General features: G+C 38.8%; 1 protein-coding gene across 3 annotated transcripts in view; it reads left to right on the top strand.

The window, feature by feature from the left end:
* Positions 1–13,699, top strand: part of LOC108709674 (SLP adapter and CSK-interacting membrane protein) — a 31,632-nt gene extending 17,933 nt beyond the window's left edge. For 2 of the 3 annotated variants that reach the window (XM_041584142.1, XM_018249721.2), the window contains 5 exons: positions 2,924–2,976; positions 3,606–3,701; positions 5,283–5,330; positions 6,181–6,210; positions 13,194–13,699. In XM_041584142.1, the coding sequence (XP_041440076.1) occupies positions 2,924–2,976; positions 3,606–3,701; positions 5,283–5,330; positions 6,181–6,210; positions 13,194–13,282 (316 nt within the window). In that variant the 3' untranslated portion in view covers positions 13,283–13,699. The remainder of the gene's footprint in view (positions 1–2,923; positions 2,977–3,605; positions 3,702–5,282; positions 5,331–6,180; positions 6,211–13,193) is intronic. The other variant, XM_041584143.1, reaches the window with a different exon arrangement.
* The last annotated feature ends 4,928 nt before the right edge of the window (positions 13,700–18,627 follow it).

Raw genomic sequence — 18,627 nt, 5'->3', positions numbered from 1 at the left:
CGGTGGATACGGATTACGTAAAATATATGAATGCTGCTTGAAAAAAAGTAACTCAAGTGGTTTTTCTAGAGACGATAATATTATCAATATTTAGACAAAATGTGAACAAGGTCACACAGCTCGATGGCGGGTTGAAGAAAACAGTGTGCAAATAATGCCTACAAGGCCAACGTATACACTACTACAGCGGTGGATACGGATTACGTAAAATATATGAATGCTGCTTGAAAAAAAGTAACTCAAGTGGTTTTTCTAGAGACGATAATATTATCAATATTTAGACAAAATGTGAACAAGGTCACACAGCTCGATGGCGGGTTGAAGAAAACAGTGTGCAAATAATGCCTACAAGGCCAACGTATACACTACTACAGCGGTGGATACGGATTACGTAAAATATATGAATGCTGCTTGAAAAAAGTGACTCCGGTGTTTTTTCTGGAGACGGTAATATTATGGATATTTAGACAGAATGGGAACAAGGTCACACAGCTCGATGGCGGGTTGAAGAAAACAGTGTGCAAATAATGCCTACAAGGCCAACGTATACACTACTACAGCGGTGGATACGGATTACGTAAAATATATTATGGCTGCTTGAAAAAAGTGACTCCGGTGTTTTTTCTGGAGACGGTAATATTATGGATATTTAGACAGAATGTGAACAAGGTCACACAGCTCGATGGCGGGTTGAAGAAAACAGTGTGCAAATAATGCCTACAGGGCAAATAATGCCTAAAAGGTCAACTTATACACTACTACAGCGGTAGTAAAATAAAAAAAAGTAAAATAAAAAAAAAATGAATATTAAAAAAAAAATTTAAAGTTGGTGCTGCTGAACTACTAGGAGCAGCAGATTAGCACACCAGTCCCACTCCCCAACACTGCTAGACTAATAGCACTGGGCTCTTATAGTAGTAGTAGTAGTAGTAGTAGTAAAACAACAAAAAAATAAATAAAAGCAGTCCTTACAAGGACTACTGTTATTGCAGCAGTCAGCAGATGAGATCAGAAGCAGGACAGCTGCCCACTGCAGCTACATACAGAGCACTGCAGTAGAAGGTAGATTACTAGCCAGCAAAGCTACCTAAGCTAAAATGTCCCTCAAACCCCTGCAGACTTCTGTCCCTCCAATAACAGAGCAGTATCAAAACGATTACTAGCCAGCAAACTTTCAACTGTCCCTGAAATCACTAACAGGCAGCAGCTCTCTCCCTACACTATCTCTTCAGCACACACAGGCAGAGTGAAAAAACGCTGCAGGGCTTCGGTTTTTATAGGGAAGGGGAGTGGTCCAGGGGAGAGCTTCCTGATTGGCTGCCATGTACCTGCTGGTCTGGGGTGAGAGGGCAAAAAAAAGCGCCAACAATGGCGAACCCAAAATGGCGAACGTCGCGCGACGTTCGCGAACTTCCGGCGAGCGCGAACACCCGATGTTCGCGCGAACAAGTTCGCCGGCGAACAGTTCGCGACATCTCTACTGGAATGTAATTGCGATGTTAGACAAGTAGGAATTTAGGTCAAAAGTATTTAAAAAAACAGGTTCCTCTGTCTTATCCTGAGCAGTATCTTCAGATCTGGGCTATGTTTTATCCAGAGTTCTTTTCCTAGCTTGCGTTAGATCTTTTAGAACACTGTTGCAGTTTGGGGAATGCAGTAAATAGTAAATTCTCTTTAAAGTCTCCTTTACTATGAAATGGATGAAAGTACAATTACCTATTCAGCATTTGGTTTATAGTACTGTCGGGGTTATTCACAACTTCCCTGTAGTGATGTGTGGGAAGGTCAGGGTTGAGCTCTTTCTTCTGCTCTCCCCACCGATGTTCTATTTATAGTCATGTGCCTGTCCCACTGCCTTTCGTGACATCAGAAATGGTGGGTCAGACATGGGTCTGCAAATAGAGGGGACTTGCTGGGTCGGATTGGGTTTGGTTGTGAGCGGGTGGGTTAGGGTCCGGTGTTGGTCTATGTTTTGTCAACCCTCACATCACTAAATCCATTTAGTCCGTTGCACATAAAATCCCATTTGTTAAGGGTACTTGCATCAACATGGTTTCACTTGGTTCTATTTCCTTCTTCCTGCTTTTTGTTCTGCATACATTGGCACAAGAGAACTCTGCAGCTACTTTCTGCAGCTACTGCCTCAATGTTCCCACATTGCCCAGCACATTTGCGTAAAAAAAACGGGTGCACGAAATTCTCTCACACCAAATGCCAGAAATTACCCCATCTATACTATGGGGCAGATGTATCAAGGGTCGAATTTCGAGGGGTTAAATCCCTCGAAATTAGACTGGGGAATAGAATCGAATAGGCAATTCGGGCGTATTTACGTGCCGGCGAATAGTCGAATGGGCGAATATTCGCCCGGCAAATAGTCGCACGATCGAATATTTGATCAAAGGATTTTCATTCGATCAAATGCCTTTTTATTCGATCAAAAACTTAGAAAACAAGCCTATGGGACTTTCCCATAGGCTTTTAAAGCAATTCGGTAGGTTTTAGGTGGCGAAGTAGGAAGTCAAAGTATTTTTAAAAGAGATAGTACTTAGACTATTGAATGGGCAAATAGTCGCAGCGTTTTTGCGCTCGATCTATTCGAATCATTCTACTCAGGCAAATTTACATCAATTCGATAGTCGAGTAGCACAAAAAGCTACTCGAAATTCGAGCATTTTTCCTTCTATTCCTTCACTCAAACTTAGTGAATGGGCCCCTTAGTGTTCAACTGAATCAAATCTAAACCCTCTCCCCCTTAAGGTAGGAAGGGAAGATTAATACAAAGTTTTTCAAATTCATACATTAAAAACCAAATATCTTATACTAGCTTAAAAAGAAAACCTTATATTAGTCAGCATCAGGTTGAATGAGGTTATAATAATGACATGTTACTAGCCACTCTACTTATCTCATTTTTTTTCAGAAACAGCATTTATACTTCATCACCAAGGATAATAAAAGCTAATCCTGATTTGAGTAAGTATGTTATGACAGCAAAATGTCTGATATCAAAGTTTTAACAATTTACATCTCAGAGGTCGTGAAAATTGTCCTTGGCTTCATAAAAAAACTATATATTAAAAACAAATGACTGCTGTGTTATGGACACCTTCATAACCTGGCACAGCTATCACTGCAGAGGCAAGGAAGCTTCTGACTGGAGAACCTCTGTGCTGTGGTCTTGTGCCAATCCGTGATGGCTGCAGATGCTGTCAGGATAGGGGTCTCTTATTCTACAAAAAAAAAGGACATTGCGAAAGTGCTTAAGACAGCATTGTTTTTTTGCTTCTCTTTTTGGTTCAATTCTCTTTTATCTTTCTGGGCACAAAACCTAAAATGTTAGCTCTGTGGACCTTTCTGCAGCTATATTACATCTATAAAAATTGCCTATAGACTATGCACATCTAGATACACAAATATTGCATATCTTTGATGAAATACCAGCCTTTCTGTGTCTGCTATCTTTCTTTCCTATTAATAATACTGGCATCAGATAAAAAATGGTTTTATTTTATAGAACTGTAAAATACTGGGCAGGTGGAAAACCTATACAAAGATGGCATGAAAAGATTGTTGGCTATGTTTAAACTTCTCTCTGTTCTTAGGGCTGGATTCAAATCGACAAGCCCCGCAGCAGAACACTTTTCCAGTATATGCAATGGCACAAAAGAAGGAGAAACAGTTACAGTATGGAAATGCAGGTGATATTAACTGTAAAATAAGTGTAGCAGGTCATTCATGGTCTATATCAGTGCTGTCCAACTGGGGCAGCACTGATATGCGGCCCACATCCACATTTGTGTGGACCCCCACATGAAAATATGCCTGCTGTGAAATTGTTTAAGATTTTAAAGGTATCCACACTGAGATTAACTGGCTCCTGCATTATTTTCAGACCGTAAGCTCCTACATTTTTCATACCTGTAAACCCCCATGCATTGTTCACACCTGTAACAGGGAGAGTCACCAGTATTGTGTCACTGTCTGTAGCACAGTATGAACTGTTCATCTGGTTTCCCTGTCTCCTACTCTGCCTGCCCTATGCTCCCTGTGTGCCATACTCTGCCTTACATACACTTTACACATACACTGGTAGGGTTTGTTCTGGGGGATTGCTAACATTTGAAAATTGTTGTTGGGGGCCCCTAAGGTGTTTAATTATGTGCTGGAGGTTGCTGTGTTATCCACAGGGGGGGGGAGGAGGCATATGGATTTAAGGGTATGTTTATGGTATGACTAAATTTTCACATATGAGTGATGTCCCTGCAGTGAGCACCAACCATTTGTTTTTTTGGTTTGCTACCACCATTAATGAGGATATGGTCTTAAAAAGTCATGTGGTAACATGGGTGTTGTTTATACGTGGGTGTGGTTTAAAAACAGGAAGTGGTCAACACTGGTTTCCATTATCGGTCCTCCACCACATAGGCCAGAAAAATAGTAGTTGTGTGTGTTTGGTGGGGGAGCGGGGGGTGGTTAGTTAGGTTGCTGAGTGTGAGGGGTGAAGGAAATCTTTTTTAACAGGGTTGGGAGGCAGCTCCCTATAGTAATGTCACTGCTTACAAATAAGGTCAAGAATAGATCTAATCTGTAAGGAAACCAACCCAGGGAATACCTGGAGCACGAGCCCAATGCTACCAAGCAGCACTGAAACACTTCTGGTCATAGGGGAAAAAATGTCATAAGGTTTACTCAGACGCATTTCAACAATATTTAGGTCAAAACTGTATAGACACAGAGGAAGTTTTTTCTTCCTTCTCTACTCTCTTATTCTGTATTCTAAAAAAAGGAGAGAAAAAAAGCTTTAGATAAAGAATATAAATAGACTAGTGAAGTTTCAAAGCGGAATTTGTGTCAAAGCGTCATCAAATTTTTTGTCAAAGCTGAAATTGTATTAATAGGCAAAGGGTGGAATGTAATAAAGAGAAAAACAATTGGCACAAATAAAAATAAAAATTTGTACTTCTAATTCGAACACTTTAAGAAGTACTTGAAGGCAGCATAATAACTTTTTTAGTAAGAAGTTTTATAAGATACTCTGCACACTGGTGCAAATGATAACATTCACAATCTTTCTTACTGACTTTTATTACATTTCCCTACATATTTTGAAAACTTGACCACTTTCACCACCTAATACTTTACAGATAGGACTCATGGTGGTGTCTTTTTAATAACCTTTATAATGTCCTATATCAGAGTAATCAGGTCTGCCTATTTCCTTGCTTCTTATTTATTACAAAAATTGTATTTGACTGAGAATATTTTCCAAATATCTGTAGATTATGAACAGGAGCAGACTGGAAAAGAATATGCCGATTTTGTTCCAGGTAACGTTAACATGTGAAATATCTTTATTTTGCAGATATGGGGGGAATATCCTGTTCATAGAAAACAATGCCAGAAATGGCAAGAGAGGCATGCCCCAAACTAAGCTAGCATTGTCTTGTTTTTACCTGTTATCTTATCTCAGTAGAGGTTTAACATTTTCAAATAGTTGTTTTTGCCTTATCTATCAATTAAGAAAACCACCATTTGCTAAGGAACAGCCATTTTCATTTTCTAAAATTATAGCCTTTTTGCCCTTCACCAGTTTGGGTGCTATAGTATATGCCATTCATAACATTTTATTACAGCATTAGAATGTTGAAAATGGCTGCTTGTATCACTTTACATTGATAATGGGATTGTTTTGATATGATAGTGTCATGAGGTCAGACTAAGATTGCAATGTTATAAATTATTATTTAAAATGCATGTTATTTATCATAACACATAATACGTTCATTTATCATAATGCTGCATTAATTATTATTAATGTTAATAAATGGTAGGGTTTAAGCAGCAGGTGTTCTTTTGCCTCTGTATGTTTGGTGAACAGTAATATGTGGCTGATTTTATTGGGAATCCATAAAAGATGGTGCAGTGGATTTCCAAATCCTTGAGCCAGATTTGTGCTTCCTAGCTCTTATCTAGCTGATCAAAATTAGCTGACCTCGGGTTTAAAGGCAATGGCAAATTTGGTTATACCCAGGTGGTAAAACAATCAGAAATGCCCATCCATTGATTTGTATGGCAATCGCCTGGACCCTGCCACTACACTCTGCAATTTTTGTGGGAATTGCTTATGTTAATGTTTTTGTTTTACTTGTTTTTATTATTTTTTTTTACCCTGTACAGAAACAAGGCAAAACATAGCCATGGAAACAGGTATGAGTGGGACAGAGTTAAGGAGGGTGCAAAAAATTGTAAAGGGGAATGGAAAACTAGACAGTGGATTCTGATTTGTGGCAGTATTTACCTTAGCTCCTAGATCTACAGTAGAAGTTCTAGAAGTTATGCTTTAGAAGATCTAGAAGTTATGTTCCATATACTATAAACTGTATCATTTGTACCGGTATGTACCAAGACACTTGGGTCAAACCCATCTCTACCCAATAAGTTGTCCATCTCACCACATGTTGAACCCTGGCAATGGGGTGACAGAAAACTGTAGTTTTGTAGGCAGTACCACCTCCATTTCCAAGACTGGGTTACTTCTGATTAAATTTTAAAGGAATAGCAACAACAACAAAAAATTAAATCATTTTAAAAGAATGACAGTATTATATACCGTTGCCCTGCACTGGTAAAACTGGTGTGTTTGCTTCAGAAACACAACCATAGTTTATATATACAAGCTGCTGTGTAGCCATGGGAGCAGCCATTCAAGCACAGCATACACAGTAGATAACAGAAGAAACTCATTGTATACTACTGCTGTGTATCCTGTGCCTTTTCTCCCTTTTTCCAGCTTGAATGGCTGCCCCATGACTACACAGCAACTTGTTTAAATAAACTATAGCTGAGTTTCTGAAGCAAACATGCTGGTTTTACCAGTGCAGGACAAGAGGACATTATATTGTCATTCCTTTCAAACACTTACATTTTCTGGTGTAGTACTGATATAACCAATATCTGGGGGACTGAATCTTACACAGCACAGGGTGCAGGATGGTGAAGTCTGCTGTTACAGAAATAGAACATACAAGTGTGATTGCAGGAATAGAGTAAGCAGATGTTAAACAAACCAGTAGTATGCTTTACTGCATAAGAGCCACAAAAAATATATGTGTAAATGGATAGCAGAAGTTGGAGATGCTGCAATCACCACCATCCCACTCCTTAAAATGAAGCAACAGACATTCTAGGAATTGCAAGTTTGCAACACACGCTCTTCTTGATTCACGTTGGTTAGGCAGACGTAAATTCGTGGAAGTCTTTCACAATCAGCTACAGGAAATTCACAATGCACTGTACCATTGTCAGAACAGAGTGTTTATAAATGGAGTACAACTACAGTATGAGCAAGGGAAGCTGAGGTTTTACTTAGTACGGTATTTCTTCTAAGTATACATTTCCTGTAACTCAGTACACTGTATTTTGTACTCAATATGAAGGGAAATGGTAAAATGTATAATGTTTACAAGTGGGAGTCAAAGTTTTCACAAATCATTAATTTATAATAATAATCATAGTAATAATAATAAAGCAATGAAAAATGTATATACCGTATGCAAACTGAAAACACAGCCTGTAAACTATCCTATCTTGACATAGGTTCCTAAAGTATGGGCTGGGACTGCTGGAGGAAGTGAAACTTTTGGCATGAGAGGTGGGAGCAGGGCTGGTCTAGGAGTAAAAAGCAGCCCTGGCAAAAAAAAATCATGCCCACAATTTAAAAAAATATTGGTGGCTAGGGTCCTCCATTAAAGTAAAAAAACAACTTTGGCGGTCAGGGCTCTCCCCCTACAAAAGTTAAAAAGACACACAATGTACACTTTTGGAAAAAAAAAACACCATTGGTGTTGAGTGGAAACTTACCTTTACAATTTGGCAGGTGGTCTGCTTCCTCCCAGGAGACAGCAGCTTCTTTATTCTTAGTGGCTTCAGTTCTTTTCTGTGGCTTTCACTTCGGCCCCCATTCAGCTCCCACTCAGCTTTGACTCCCATTCGGCTCTACTTCCTGTCCCATAAATGGAGCGGCCCACCAGGCACTAGCCCAAATGGCCCTATGGCCAGTCCGGGCCTGGGAGGCAAGTTAGGTTAAGATTTGGAGTGAAGGCTTATATGTTTTTCTCAGTACTCTTTGAAGCATAACCTAAAGGCCAATTAGGGTGGGATCTGTCAGGAACACCTATTCACTCTTCTATATATTTTTGTAGCCATGTTGGAATCCCTTTATAAACAATATATATTTTCATATGTCTGCAATGCTATTATGTGGCAACTAAGCAATTACAAAGAAAAAAAACAAATGATCTTGCACCAAAAATTTTGGGCTTCTACACCAACCCAAGTCTAAAACAGCCCTTTCACAGCCCTTTCACATGCTCCCACAAGCAATTTAGATACATTTATTATAATGGAGTAAATGGGAGACGGCCTTTCCGTAATTTGGGACTTTCTGGATAACGGGTTTCCGGATAACGGATCCCATACCTGTGCTATACCAACTAGATTGATCATACTTCTACTATAAACCTTGACCCATAGTGGGATATTTACCACAATTAAAAATTATTCACAATAAAAAGTATAAAACATACTTTAGGAGAAAGGCCCAATATGATTTGTAGTTCCTGTTTTTTGAGGTCCTTAATCCAAATAAATATGCCCTGGTGCTAATTTTCCCTCTAAATTCCTTCTTAGCTATGTGCTAAAAAAAAATATTTTGTGCACACATTATAAACGTTTTTAAAAACTTTGTGCAGGTCAGAATAACTGCAAAATTTGGTGTTTACACGTGGAGGCCTATTTATTAAAGGGATACTGTCATGGGAAATTTTTTTTTCAAAATGAATCAGTTAATAGTGCTGCTCCAGCAGAATTCTGCACTGACATCCATTTCTCAAAAGAGCAAACAGATTTTTTTATATTTAATTTTGAAATCTGACATGGGGCTAGACATTTTGTCAATTTCCCAGCTGCCCCAAGTCATGTGACTTGTGCTCTGATAAACTTCAATTACTCTTTACTGCTGTACTGCACGTAAAGCTCCCCATAGACGCGACAATTCTTCTTGCTGAACGACTGATTTTAGGGAAGTCCGACCAATCCTTCGAAATTATCGTGCGGTTAGTGGGATTCAAACGATCGTACATCTTACAATATTTCGTCCGACATCTGTCAGGAAATTGATCGGCCAGGCCAAAAAATCTTTGTCGGTCCCAGTGCAATCTATCTATGTTTGCAGGGCCAAGCAGGCAGCTCCCCTTTGTTTTCCTGGCAAATTGGTCTTTTTAGGTCAATTCGTACGATCATACGATCGTTCCGAGAAAATCGTAGTCTCACGATGAGGATCGGATCTTTTAAAAATCTCACCCTAAAGCTGGCCATAGATGTTAAGGCCAGACGAGGAGATTCAGGGAGATTTTGTCGCCTGGCGATGCGTTTTCAATAGTCGCCCAAAGTTGCCTCACTTTGGGCGACTATTGAAAACGCATCGCCGCGTGTGCATTAGCACAGGCGACTTTTCATTCTAGCCTATGGGGAAAAAACGCTGAGGCAGTTCGGGGAGATAGTCGCGCAAAAGATGTGGCGATAAGTCGCCAGGCGACAAAATCTCCCCGAATCTCCTCGTCTGGCCTTACCCTAAGAGTGATATCACCCCCCTCCCTTTTTCCCCCCCCAGCAGCCAAACAAAAGAACAATGGGAAGGTAACCAGATAACAGCTCCCTAACACAAGATAACAGCTGCCTGGTAGATCTAAGAACAGCACTCAATAGTAAAAACTCATGTCCCACTGAGACACATTCAGTTACATTGAGAAGGAAAAACAGCAGCCTGCCAGAAAGCATTTCTCTCCTAAAGTGCAGGCACAAGTCACATGACTGGGGGCATCTGGGAAATTGACAAAATGTCTAGCCCAATGTCAGATTTCAAAACTGAATATAAAAAAAATCTGTTTGCTCTTTTGATAAAATGGATTTCAGTGCAGAATTCTGCTGGAGCAGCACTATTAACTGATGCGTTTTGAAAAAAACATGTTTTCCGATGACAGGATCCCTTTAAAGGTTGAATTTCAGTGGTTTTAGAGGTTTTTGAATCCATGAATAAACTCACTTTCTCAGAAACCACTAATGTAATTTTATTAAAAGATCTGAACTGAATAAGCACTAACAGGTAAAGTTGCAGAAAAGTTGCAAAAAGCGCAACTTTTTCGACTTGTTGCACAATAACTAGAACTTTTTTGTATTGTCGTACAAAAGCCAGCATCACCCAAAAACCTCTAAAACCACAAATCAAAAAAAGATCTTCCAGTTGTAAAAGGGACATCTGCCATTGACTTCTACATGATTGACAGGTGTTAGCTGGAGTATTTTTGGATTCAACATTGTTTTGTCACATAATAAATCCTGTAAAATCAAGCTTTTTTCCACACTACTTTTTCAGATTTTTTGAGTCAAAAAGCCCAAACCGTAAAAGTTGCAATTTAATAAAACACCCCAATAATATTCTTTTTTTTTTAAAAATTTGTTTTTATTAACTTTTTTCAAAAAGACATACAAAGTACAGAAGAAAAGAGAGTCTTACAATTGTCTACCAAAGGTTACATAGTAGGTACTACAAAACAATATACATGCATTAGCTTCATGAGGAGCAATATCACCATGCCTAAGTCAATGCTTGAAATGAGTGAGTAGCAGTGTCAGGCAACTCAAGCCAAGGGCCCCATATCTTTAGGAATTTTTCCGGGCACCCTCTAGCCAAATACACTGCCTTCTGCAGGGGGAGAATTTCGTTTATCGTCCATCGACTTAAAGAGGGAGGGGAAGTATCCTTCCAAGTCAACAAGATGGCTTTCTTAGCATAATAAAGTAATTGCAAATAAAACAATCTCTGGCACTGGGGGAAAGTAAGTGGTTCAGTGTGACCCATTAGGCAAAGCTCCGGGGAGCGAATATTCGGTAAGTCAAAACTAGACTGAATAAAATCTAGTACTCTCCCCCAATAACCTTGAATACTAGGGCATTCCCAAAACACATGGAAGAGAGTACCAACCTCTACCCCACATTTGTAGCAGGTGTCTGGCGTTCCCGGGTAGATCTTGGCAAGCCGTTGGGGAGTAAGATACACCCTGTTGAAAAATTTTAACTGTATCAGTCTATCCCTATTAGACATGAAAAGTTCTGGAATCTGCTCCTCCTCATCCAGACCTGGGATATCCACTTCCCACTTCCCATTTTAGGCGTAAACGGTCTATATGTGAGCCCAAGGATTTCTGTAAAATAGCATAAAACCAAGATATGGCTTTTTGCAGCCCTGGCTGCCTGAGGTATCGTTCCAACGAGCATTGGTTTAAGTTTAAAGGACGAACCCGAAACTGGGCCTGGAAGGCATGACTCAATTGCAGATAGCGAAATATCATATTAGTAGGGAGCTGGTGCTCTGTTCTCAAGGTCTGGAAGGGTTTAAGCTGCCCTCTCTCTACAATTTGGGTCAAGTATTTGATTCCCAGTGACGCCCAAAGCCCAGAATCGGGAAGCCCCCTAAAGTGCTGGAGGTTGGGATTTTCCCATAAGGGGGTGCCAGGTGACCAGGTGTCTTGGTGGGGGTACATGTGCTTAATATATAGATTAAAAATTTTCATCACTGGGGTCATAGATGAAGTCTGAGGAAAAACGGAGTTCCCTCCTCTGTACAAATGATTTGCCAGAGCCTCAAGTGAGGTGGCACATGCCGCTTCCGCCAAAAGGGCATGATTATTCAAATCAAACGTCAGCCACCAGTGGGCATAAACCAGTTGTGAGGCGTGGTAATAGAGTAAAAAATTTGGCAACGCCAGGCCTCCCCCTGATACAGGGGCCTGGAGGGTTGTCAAACTGATGCGGGGGGCTTGATTCTCCCAGAGAAAGGAGCTGGTGATTTTGTCCAGTTGTTTAAACCAGCTTTGGGGTATATATGCTGGGGCATTATGAAGCTTATACAAGAATTTAGGCAGGAATACCATCTTAACAAGGTTCGCCCTTCCCACTAGGGAAAGAGGAAGGTTGGCCCAGGTGGTGGTTTTCCTGCGGTCCCCAATAATATTCTTTGTGCGTACTATAATTTGTTGCGTGCACTGGCCCCAAAGTCTGTGATTGTGCACTAGGGCACAGCAAAAAGGTAACATTGCTTGCTGTTGTTGTAACTGTATTTTAAGCAACAAGAGGAACAGCACTTACATGTGAATTATGTACAATCTTTGTGCAAACTATGTCCGTGCTATATAGATTAAGATTAATAATAATAATTATTTTTTTAACTGTATTTTTTTTAGATTTTTAGCAGCAGGACACATTGTTACAAATCACATTGCTCAACAATTTTTAATGTTTCACTATAACAATGACAATGTACCTATGTATTTATTGCTGTCAGAGGCATTGGTGTGGAAAGAGGGTATAAAGGGAGGAAAAGGAAAAGTAGGAAAAATAAAAGAAAGTAGATAGTATGAGATAAAATAAAACAAAGGTTTTAAAAATATAACAATATGTTGTCGCAGTGTTGTTGCTTCTTATTTTTTTAAATAACAAATACTGTTTCATCTTAGAACAGGGGTGCCCAAAAGTTAGATCAGGATCTACCAGTAGACCTTTAGCTGGTGATCAGTAGATCTCAAGACATTGTCAACAAACAGCTTGTCTAAATCATCCTCCAGTTACATTCTTTTTATTCAGACAAGCATGTTACGCTAAGGTTACATAAGAAATAGTTATTACAGCAATATAAATTCTCTCATGAATCAATATAAAATTTAAGTAATATTTGCCATGGAACAGAATAACAATGCTTTTCTGAATGTAGATCATAATGTGGCAAGATCACTAAAAGTAGACCACATTAGTAAAGTATGGATGCATCTGCCTTAGAACATACATAAGTATAAGAATAATAATTCTAACTACACTAGACAAATCAAGTTTCCAGAGGTTACCAATTTAGTGCCACAATCTCTCTGTGTAAAGTATTACAATCATCCGATAAGAACGTAGCGGAAGTTGCAGGGTCCATGTGTCTGTAGTGTACTATGGAAATTCAGGTAACAAAACAAAATATTAAAAGCCCCCAGATTGTACCAAGTTAAATAGTGTACAACATACCCAGCAGAATCTCTTGTATTTCAAGACTTCCTATAATGTATATATGTTTTTTTCTGTCTTTTTGAAAGAATGGGAAGATATGCGAAATGGTGAATACATTGATGTCCTCCCAGAAGATGATGAGAATGATGAATCGTACGACGATGTGCAGTTTTAGTGTCAAACTTATGAAACTGATGAACTAATTACACTGGGCAACACATATAGCCAAGTCCTTACTTTTTAGAAGGATGAAATTAACACAGCGTTGTGTTTTATTGCATAGAGAACTCAGTTTGAAAAAGCCTTGACTTTTTCTCTAGGAAAGCCTAAATTGTTTTAATGTGTTTGCTAGGATAAACATTATTCACTTGTGCACCTGTTAAGCTTTAGCGTATATCCTAAAAAATTAGAAGTAATGGACAGCAAATGCAAGTGATATGCACTTCTAAGGGTTCCATACTGCTGTGGAATTAGGGATCATAAATGAGAAGTTAAGTAGACCACTTAAAGAGGTACACCAGAAATTAAATTATTTTTTTACATCTATCATAATATTGCCTTTGAAAGCTACTTATAACTTTGCCATAAAGTATTTGCCCAATGCTTTTACATTACCTGTCTGATGCCCCATGTTCCTGTATGAGGGGGCTGCCATATTTGTACAGCAGGAGTCCGTTAGCATTAGAAACTTTAACTGACAGTCTGAGATGGGACAGTCAGGTTGACAAGATAGTCATGGTTTAGAAACTTCTACGAACAATAACTTACAAACTTACAATAACTTACAAACTCAAACCACCACCATCAAATCAACATGATTTATAGGTAACTTTTAATATACTTTCATATTTTAAAAAGTCACTTTTTAGTGTCAGTATCACTTTAAAGGGTCGCTTGGATTTGGTTAAGTTGAATCCTGCAAAAGTGCTGAATAAAACAAGATTTAGTGCGTCCTTACTTGATGCCTTTGATATTAATAAGGACCAAAGATAGAACACAAAATACAAAAGCTAATTATGTTGTGCCACAGAAGGTAGGAGTTAGGTTACCTCCAGGTCTGAATGCTGTGGATGCTTTTTTAATAGAAAAGCCCTGCTGACCTACCCATGGTATTTTTATTGGTGGTTTTATTGGTGGTTATTTAAAAGAATGATTGAGTGCAATAAATATATACTACCCTTACAGGGCACAAGGCTGCCACTGCTTAGTCGGGTATTGTTATATTGCATTATTTATGTTACTGGGTTGATAATTAACACAGGGTTTCCTAATACTAATAAAATAAATGTATTGTATATGAAATATCTGAACGGGGAGAGACTTAACTCTCCCATACATGGGAGTGTGACAGCTCTTTTTTTGGTTAAAGTTTTTAGCTTCACGTGTTTTTTCCCATTGTAAGCTTACCTGTTTTCCGATTGGTCAATTTTTTAATCCCTGTCTTCTGATTGGTTACTTCAAAAAAGGGGCATGGCTTAACGAGAAAAGCCGTGAAAGCCAGCTATAAAAAGGCAAACAAGCCAATCAGTCTTCATTCTTCGCCGAAGGGAGAGGATCGTTCTGGAAATCCCACCCACCCGGTTATTGAATAAAGATATGTTTAAAAAAACTAAATATATATATATATTGTCGCAGCTGTAACTTGTTGATGACAGAGAAAGTGTCGTGTGGGGGTATGCCCCTGACTAGGTGGTAAATAGGCGGGGCTTAAGGATAATTATTGTTAATCTTTAAGGCGGTCTGCTGCAGAGATCTGATGCAGAGGCTGGCTGGGAAGATATTTATGAGCAGGTATTAGTATCATTAGTAATGGTTATTGTTCTTATTGATTTGATAATTAATAAACAACAGCTGCGGCCACTCTCCACCATGTACGTGTCTGTGTCTATTATTTGGTTGTTATGTCATAATTTTGTTGTTGGTAAGTAAGTAATGCTGTCTGCAACTCCCATGTATGTTCTTTTCAGTTCCTTTTTTCTATGTGTCTGTTGTTTGTTTTCTTTCTTTTAGATTTACACCGCCCTGCAGTTAGATCTGTTAGATGAGAAGTAACCGTATATCAAAAGCATTGGAAAAATCCAAATGAAAATATAAATATGACAGTAAAACAAATACATAAATATAAGAATAATAGGCAAGTACAGGTTGTACAGTCAGAGCTACAATTATAATTTCATTTGCTCCTCTGGAACACTGTACAAAAATGAAATGGGAAATACTATATGCACAGTATACACAGGGTAAATTTCAAAATCTCTACACAGTGGCTTAAATAAAAGCTCACCTCTTGAGGGGGCCCTGTTTGATCAGCCAAATTGCTGCTGCAGCCAGCAGAGTGCTCACATGACCATTGTACTTGTAGTTGATTACCACGGACAGTAGAGATTATTGTGTGAGGGGTCTGAAGTTTTTTTTTGCATGATACCCCAAGTTAGTCCACTGTCCCTGCATGCCACATAGTTGTGTAATCCTACGAATAACACGTATCAAAATGTTGGGTGGATCCATGATTATTTATCTTGGCACCTTAGAAAATAAGATGCTGTAAAAAGCAAGCTTTGATGAGATATTCCAAACTGCTAAATTTAGGAAGAATTTGTGGCATGGGAGTTTGGAGTAGAAAGATGTAGTCACCCATTTTGGATTTTCCCCACAAAAAAAGTAAATGTGTTAATTTTGCAGTAGCTGAAGTGACCTCCATGAAAATGTGTATGAACTATATTGATTCTGGAGTCTCTGAATGCCATGTTTTGCCATAGTTCTGTAAATAGTCAATTCTAATTAGTCTGGACCTCATAAGTCCTGCACCAATCATTTATTGCTTCAGGTTGTGCATGTGACATATCATAAAATGAATGCTGCAATGCTTAACCCTTATTAATTATTATATATAATATAGTATATTATCACAGTAAATATAGAAAACTGACTCCTGTGCTTATTTACTTTCAGTACCTGAACAAAGAGTTGCTTTAATAAAATTTCGCTAATAAATCATTTTTTCCTGGTCCCCTGAAAAACGTAAAATGGGTATTCCACTGTGTATGTGTATTTACAGTCATATATCAAGTTACAGAAGTATACTTACACAAAGGTTGTAAGGATGATACAATACAGAACATGAAAATATGCTGTTTGCATTCATTAGTTAAAGCTATGTAAGTTTCTGCAGTATTAAAAGTAAATTAAGATCAATACAGACAGGGAGCACCCTCTAGTGTTTAAAATTAGAAAGTGACGGTCACAGGTGTGCAAAAGTTAGATTATGATACACTGGTAGATTTTTCATCTAATAGAGAGCACAATCAGTCATTCTGAGCTAGGGGCATTGTAATAGTTCTATAGGCTTTAGTAAGCAATCTCCAGCCTAAGAAGATCACATTAATCCTGCCACATTGATTTATCTGTGGGACCTGCTAAAGGTGATTTCTAAATCATTGTGCTGCCCCATTATTTACAGTTTGCATTCCCTATTAAATATATAAATACTGTATATGTATTAGGTTCTGAGCAAGGAATAATCCTAGCATAGAGGCCTGTGTTCTGTGGCCTGTGGGACACCAGGGAAAAAACCTGGTTCGATGCTCAAAAGGAGAGACAAAAAGCGGAGTATATAGCGTCGCACAATCTTAAATTAACCTGTGTTAAACAATGTGTCTTCCTGCTTCAAGCGATCAACTATGGAACTTAAATAAGTTGTTGTGTTCTTATTGTGATCAATCCAATCATCTCTTCTGTGATTATTAAAGCAAAATTAATTAAAGTGCAATTCTTAACAATTCATGGTGACTCAAATCTTTAAAGTGCATAGTGCTGAGTTGTGAACATGGGAATGTACTTGATCCTGCGGCTTGGACTAATTAAAGAGACATCATAAAAAGTAACTTTTATTTCATATACTAAAATTCATTGATTGAAAGGGAATTAATTATTACAACCACTAAAAACAATTAAAAGAGAAGGGTGGAAATCCGATCTGGAATTTGTATAAGCAGGGGTAACAGTGTAATTGTTTCCTTAGACTGTTCCCATATCGATCTTACATCACCCGTTTCCCTATACTGGCTGAATAGTAGTCAGGGAGTACATTAAGGATAAGTTAGCACTGAAGCAGTGATCTCCGAAGAGACTGGTTATGAGGTGAGCGTGGATTGGGGGTTGTGGGGGGGTGCCCTTGAGTCCTCAAGCGTAATATCCCCAATCCTTCTGTTCGGAGGGGGGGCTGAACAGCCACTGTACAGTATGGTGTGCGCAGAATTTAACTAACACTGTGTCCTCTCAGAGGCACCTAAAGCATATTGGCCTATTCCCTAGACACTGCAAAGGCAACACCTTATACTGACAGATCCGCTGAACGTGACACACTAGTGATCGATTCCCCACCATGAAATAGTATCTCCCGTTCCTCCCCCTCTGAACCTCTGACCCACTGCGAGCTTAAATTAAATTCCTATGGTTCCCAGTTTTGTAACCGCTAAGCTAGCGGCAAAGCTACGGTGCCTGACGCACGTTTCGCCGGTTAGGCTTTTTCAAAGGCAAATGGCGGCGTGTTCTCGCGATATTTAACTTCTCACGAGCGCGCCGATTGGTTTCTTGATGTCACGTGATCCGCAGTCGTCACAACGTCTGTGTCCTATACAAGATACCTCACGTGATCATAACATTCTTATGTCAGTATTGGATACAATACATTGTAACCACTCTGATCACATTGGCAATTGTTTCAATACATCATTCTGACATTCCCATGAATTTAGATACTATATATCAATAAAATAGCACTTCAGTACACATAGATTTACACTTCTTAATAGGTTGCCTGCTAATTAATCTTTGTGTAAAAAAACCAACGGACATAATTTTTATTTTTTATTTTTTATATTATTTCAGATCTCGTTATATTTTTGAAAGTGTTAAAGGATCCTGTTTAGAATAATTATGCCTGACAGAATTGTAGTAATTTTAGCTTCTATGAACCTATATACGTGTGTAATGATAAACTCTCATTTAAACCATGGGGATTGAGAGTATTGAGTTCATAGATCCATCTGCTTTCTGTTGAGAGCAGTTTGTGATCTAGATCCCCTCTTCTGATTCCTAGAGAAATTTTTTCAAGAACTGACACTGTTAAGCCATCTAGCGAGCCGTTATGGTGTAAATAAAAGTGTTTTCCCAAAGGACTAACTTTCTTGGGGTTAGGCAATTTTTTGTCTGTACAAGATGGACCTGGAAATTGAGTCTCCAGTAACGCTCTCTGCGTCGATTTTATACTATTTATATGCTCAGAAATCCTTTTATTCAAAGATCTTTTTGTTTTACCTATGTAATATAAATTACAAGGACAGGTGATCCTATATATATCACTGCGTGGGTTCTGCAGTTGCTCCATTGCCGCAGAAGGTGTTTCTTGCCAAATCTGTCTTCGACTTCTTTGATATTTTGTATATAGGGACAAATGTTACAGGAGCCACACGGATACGTGCCCCATTTTTGTTTTGATCTATTCCCTTTTTTATTATT

Source organism: Xenopus laevis, chromosome 2S (genome assembly GCF_017654675.1).
Source record: "Xenopus laevis strain J_2021 chromosome 2S, Xenopus_laevis_v10.1, whole genome shotgun sequence".
Lineage (NCBI taxonomy): Eukaryota > Metazoa > Chordata > Amphibia > Anura > Pipidae > Xenopus > Xenopus laevis.
The sequence above is the reverse complement of the archived record's forward strand: the minus strand, read 5'-3'. Positions and strand labels throughout refer to the sequence as shown.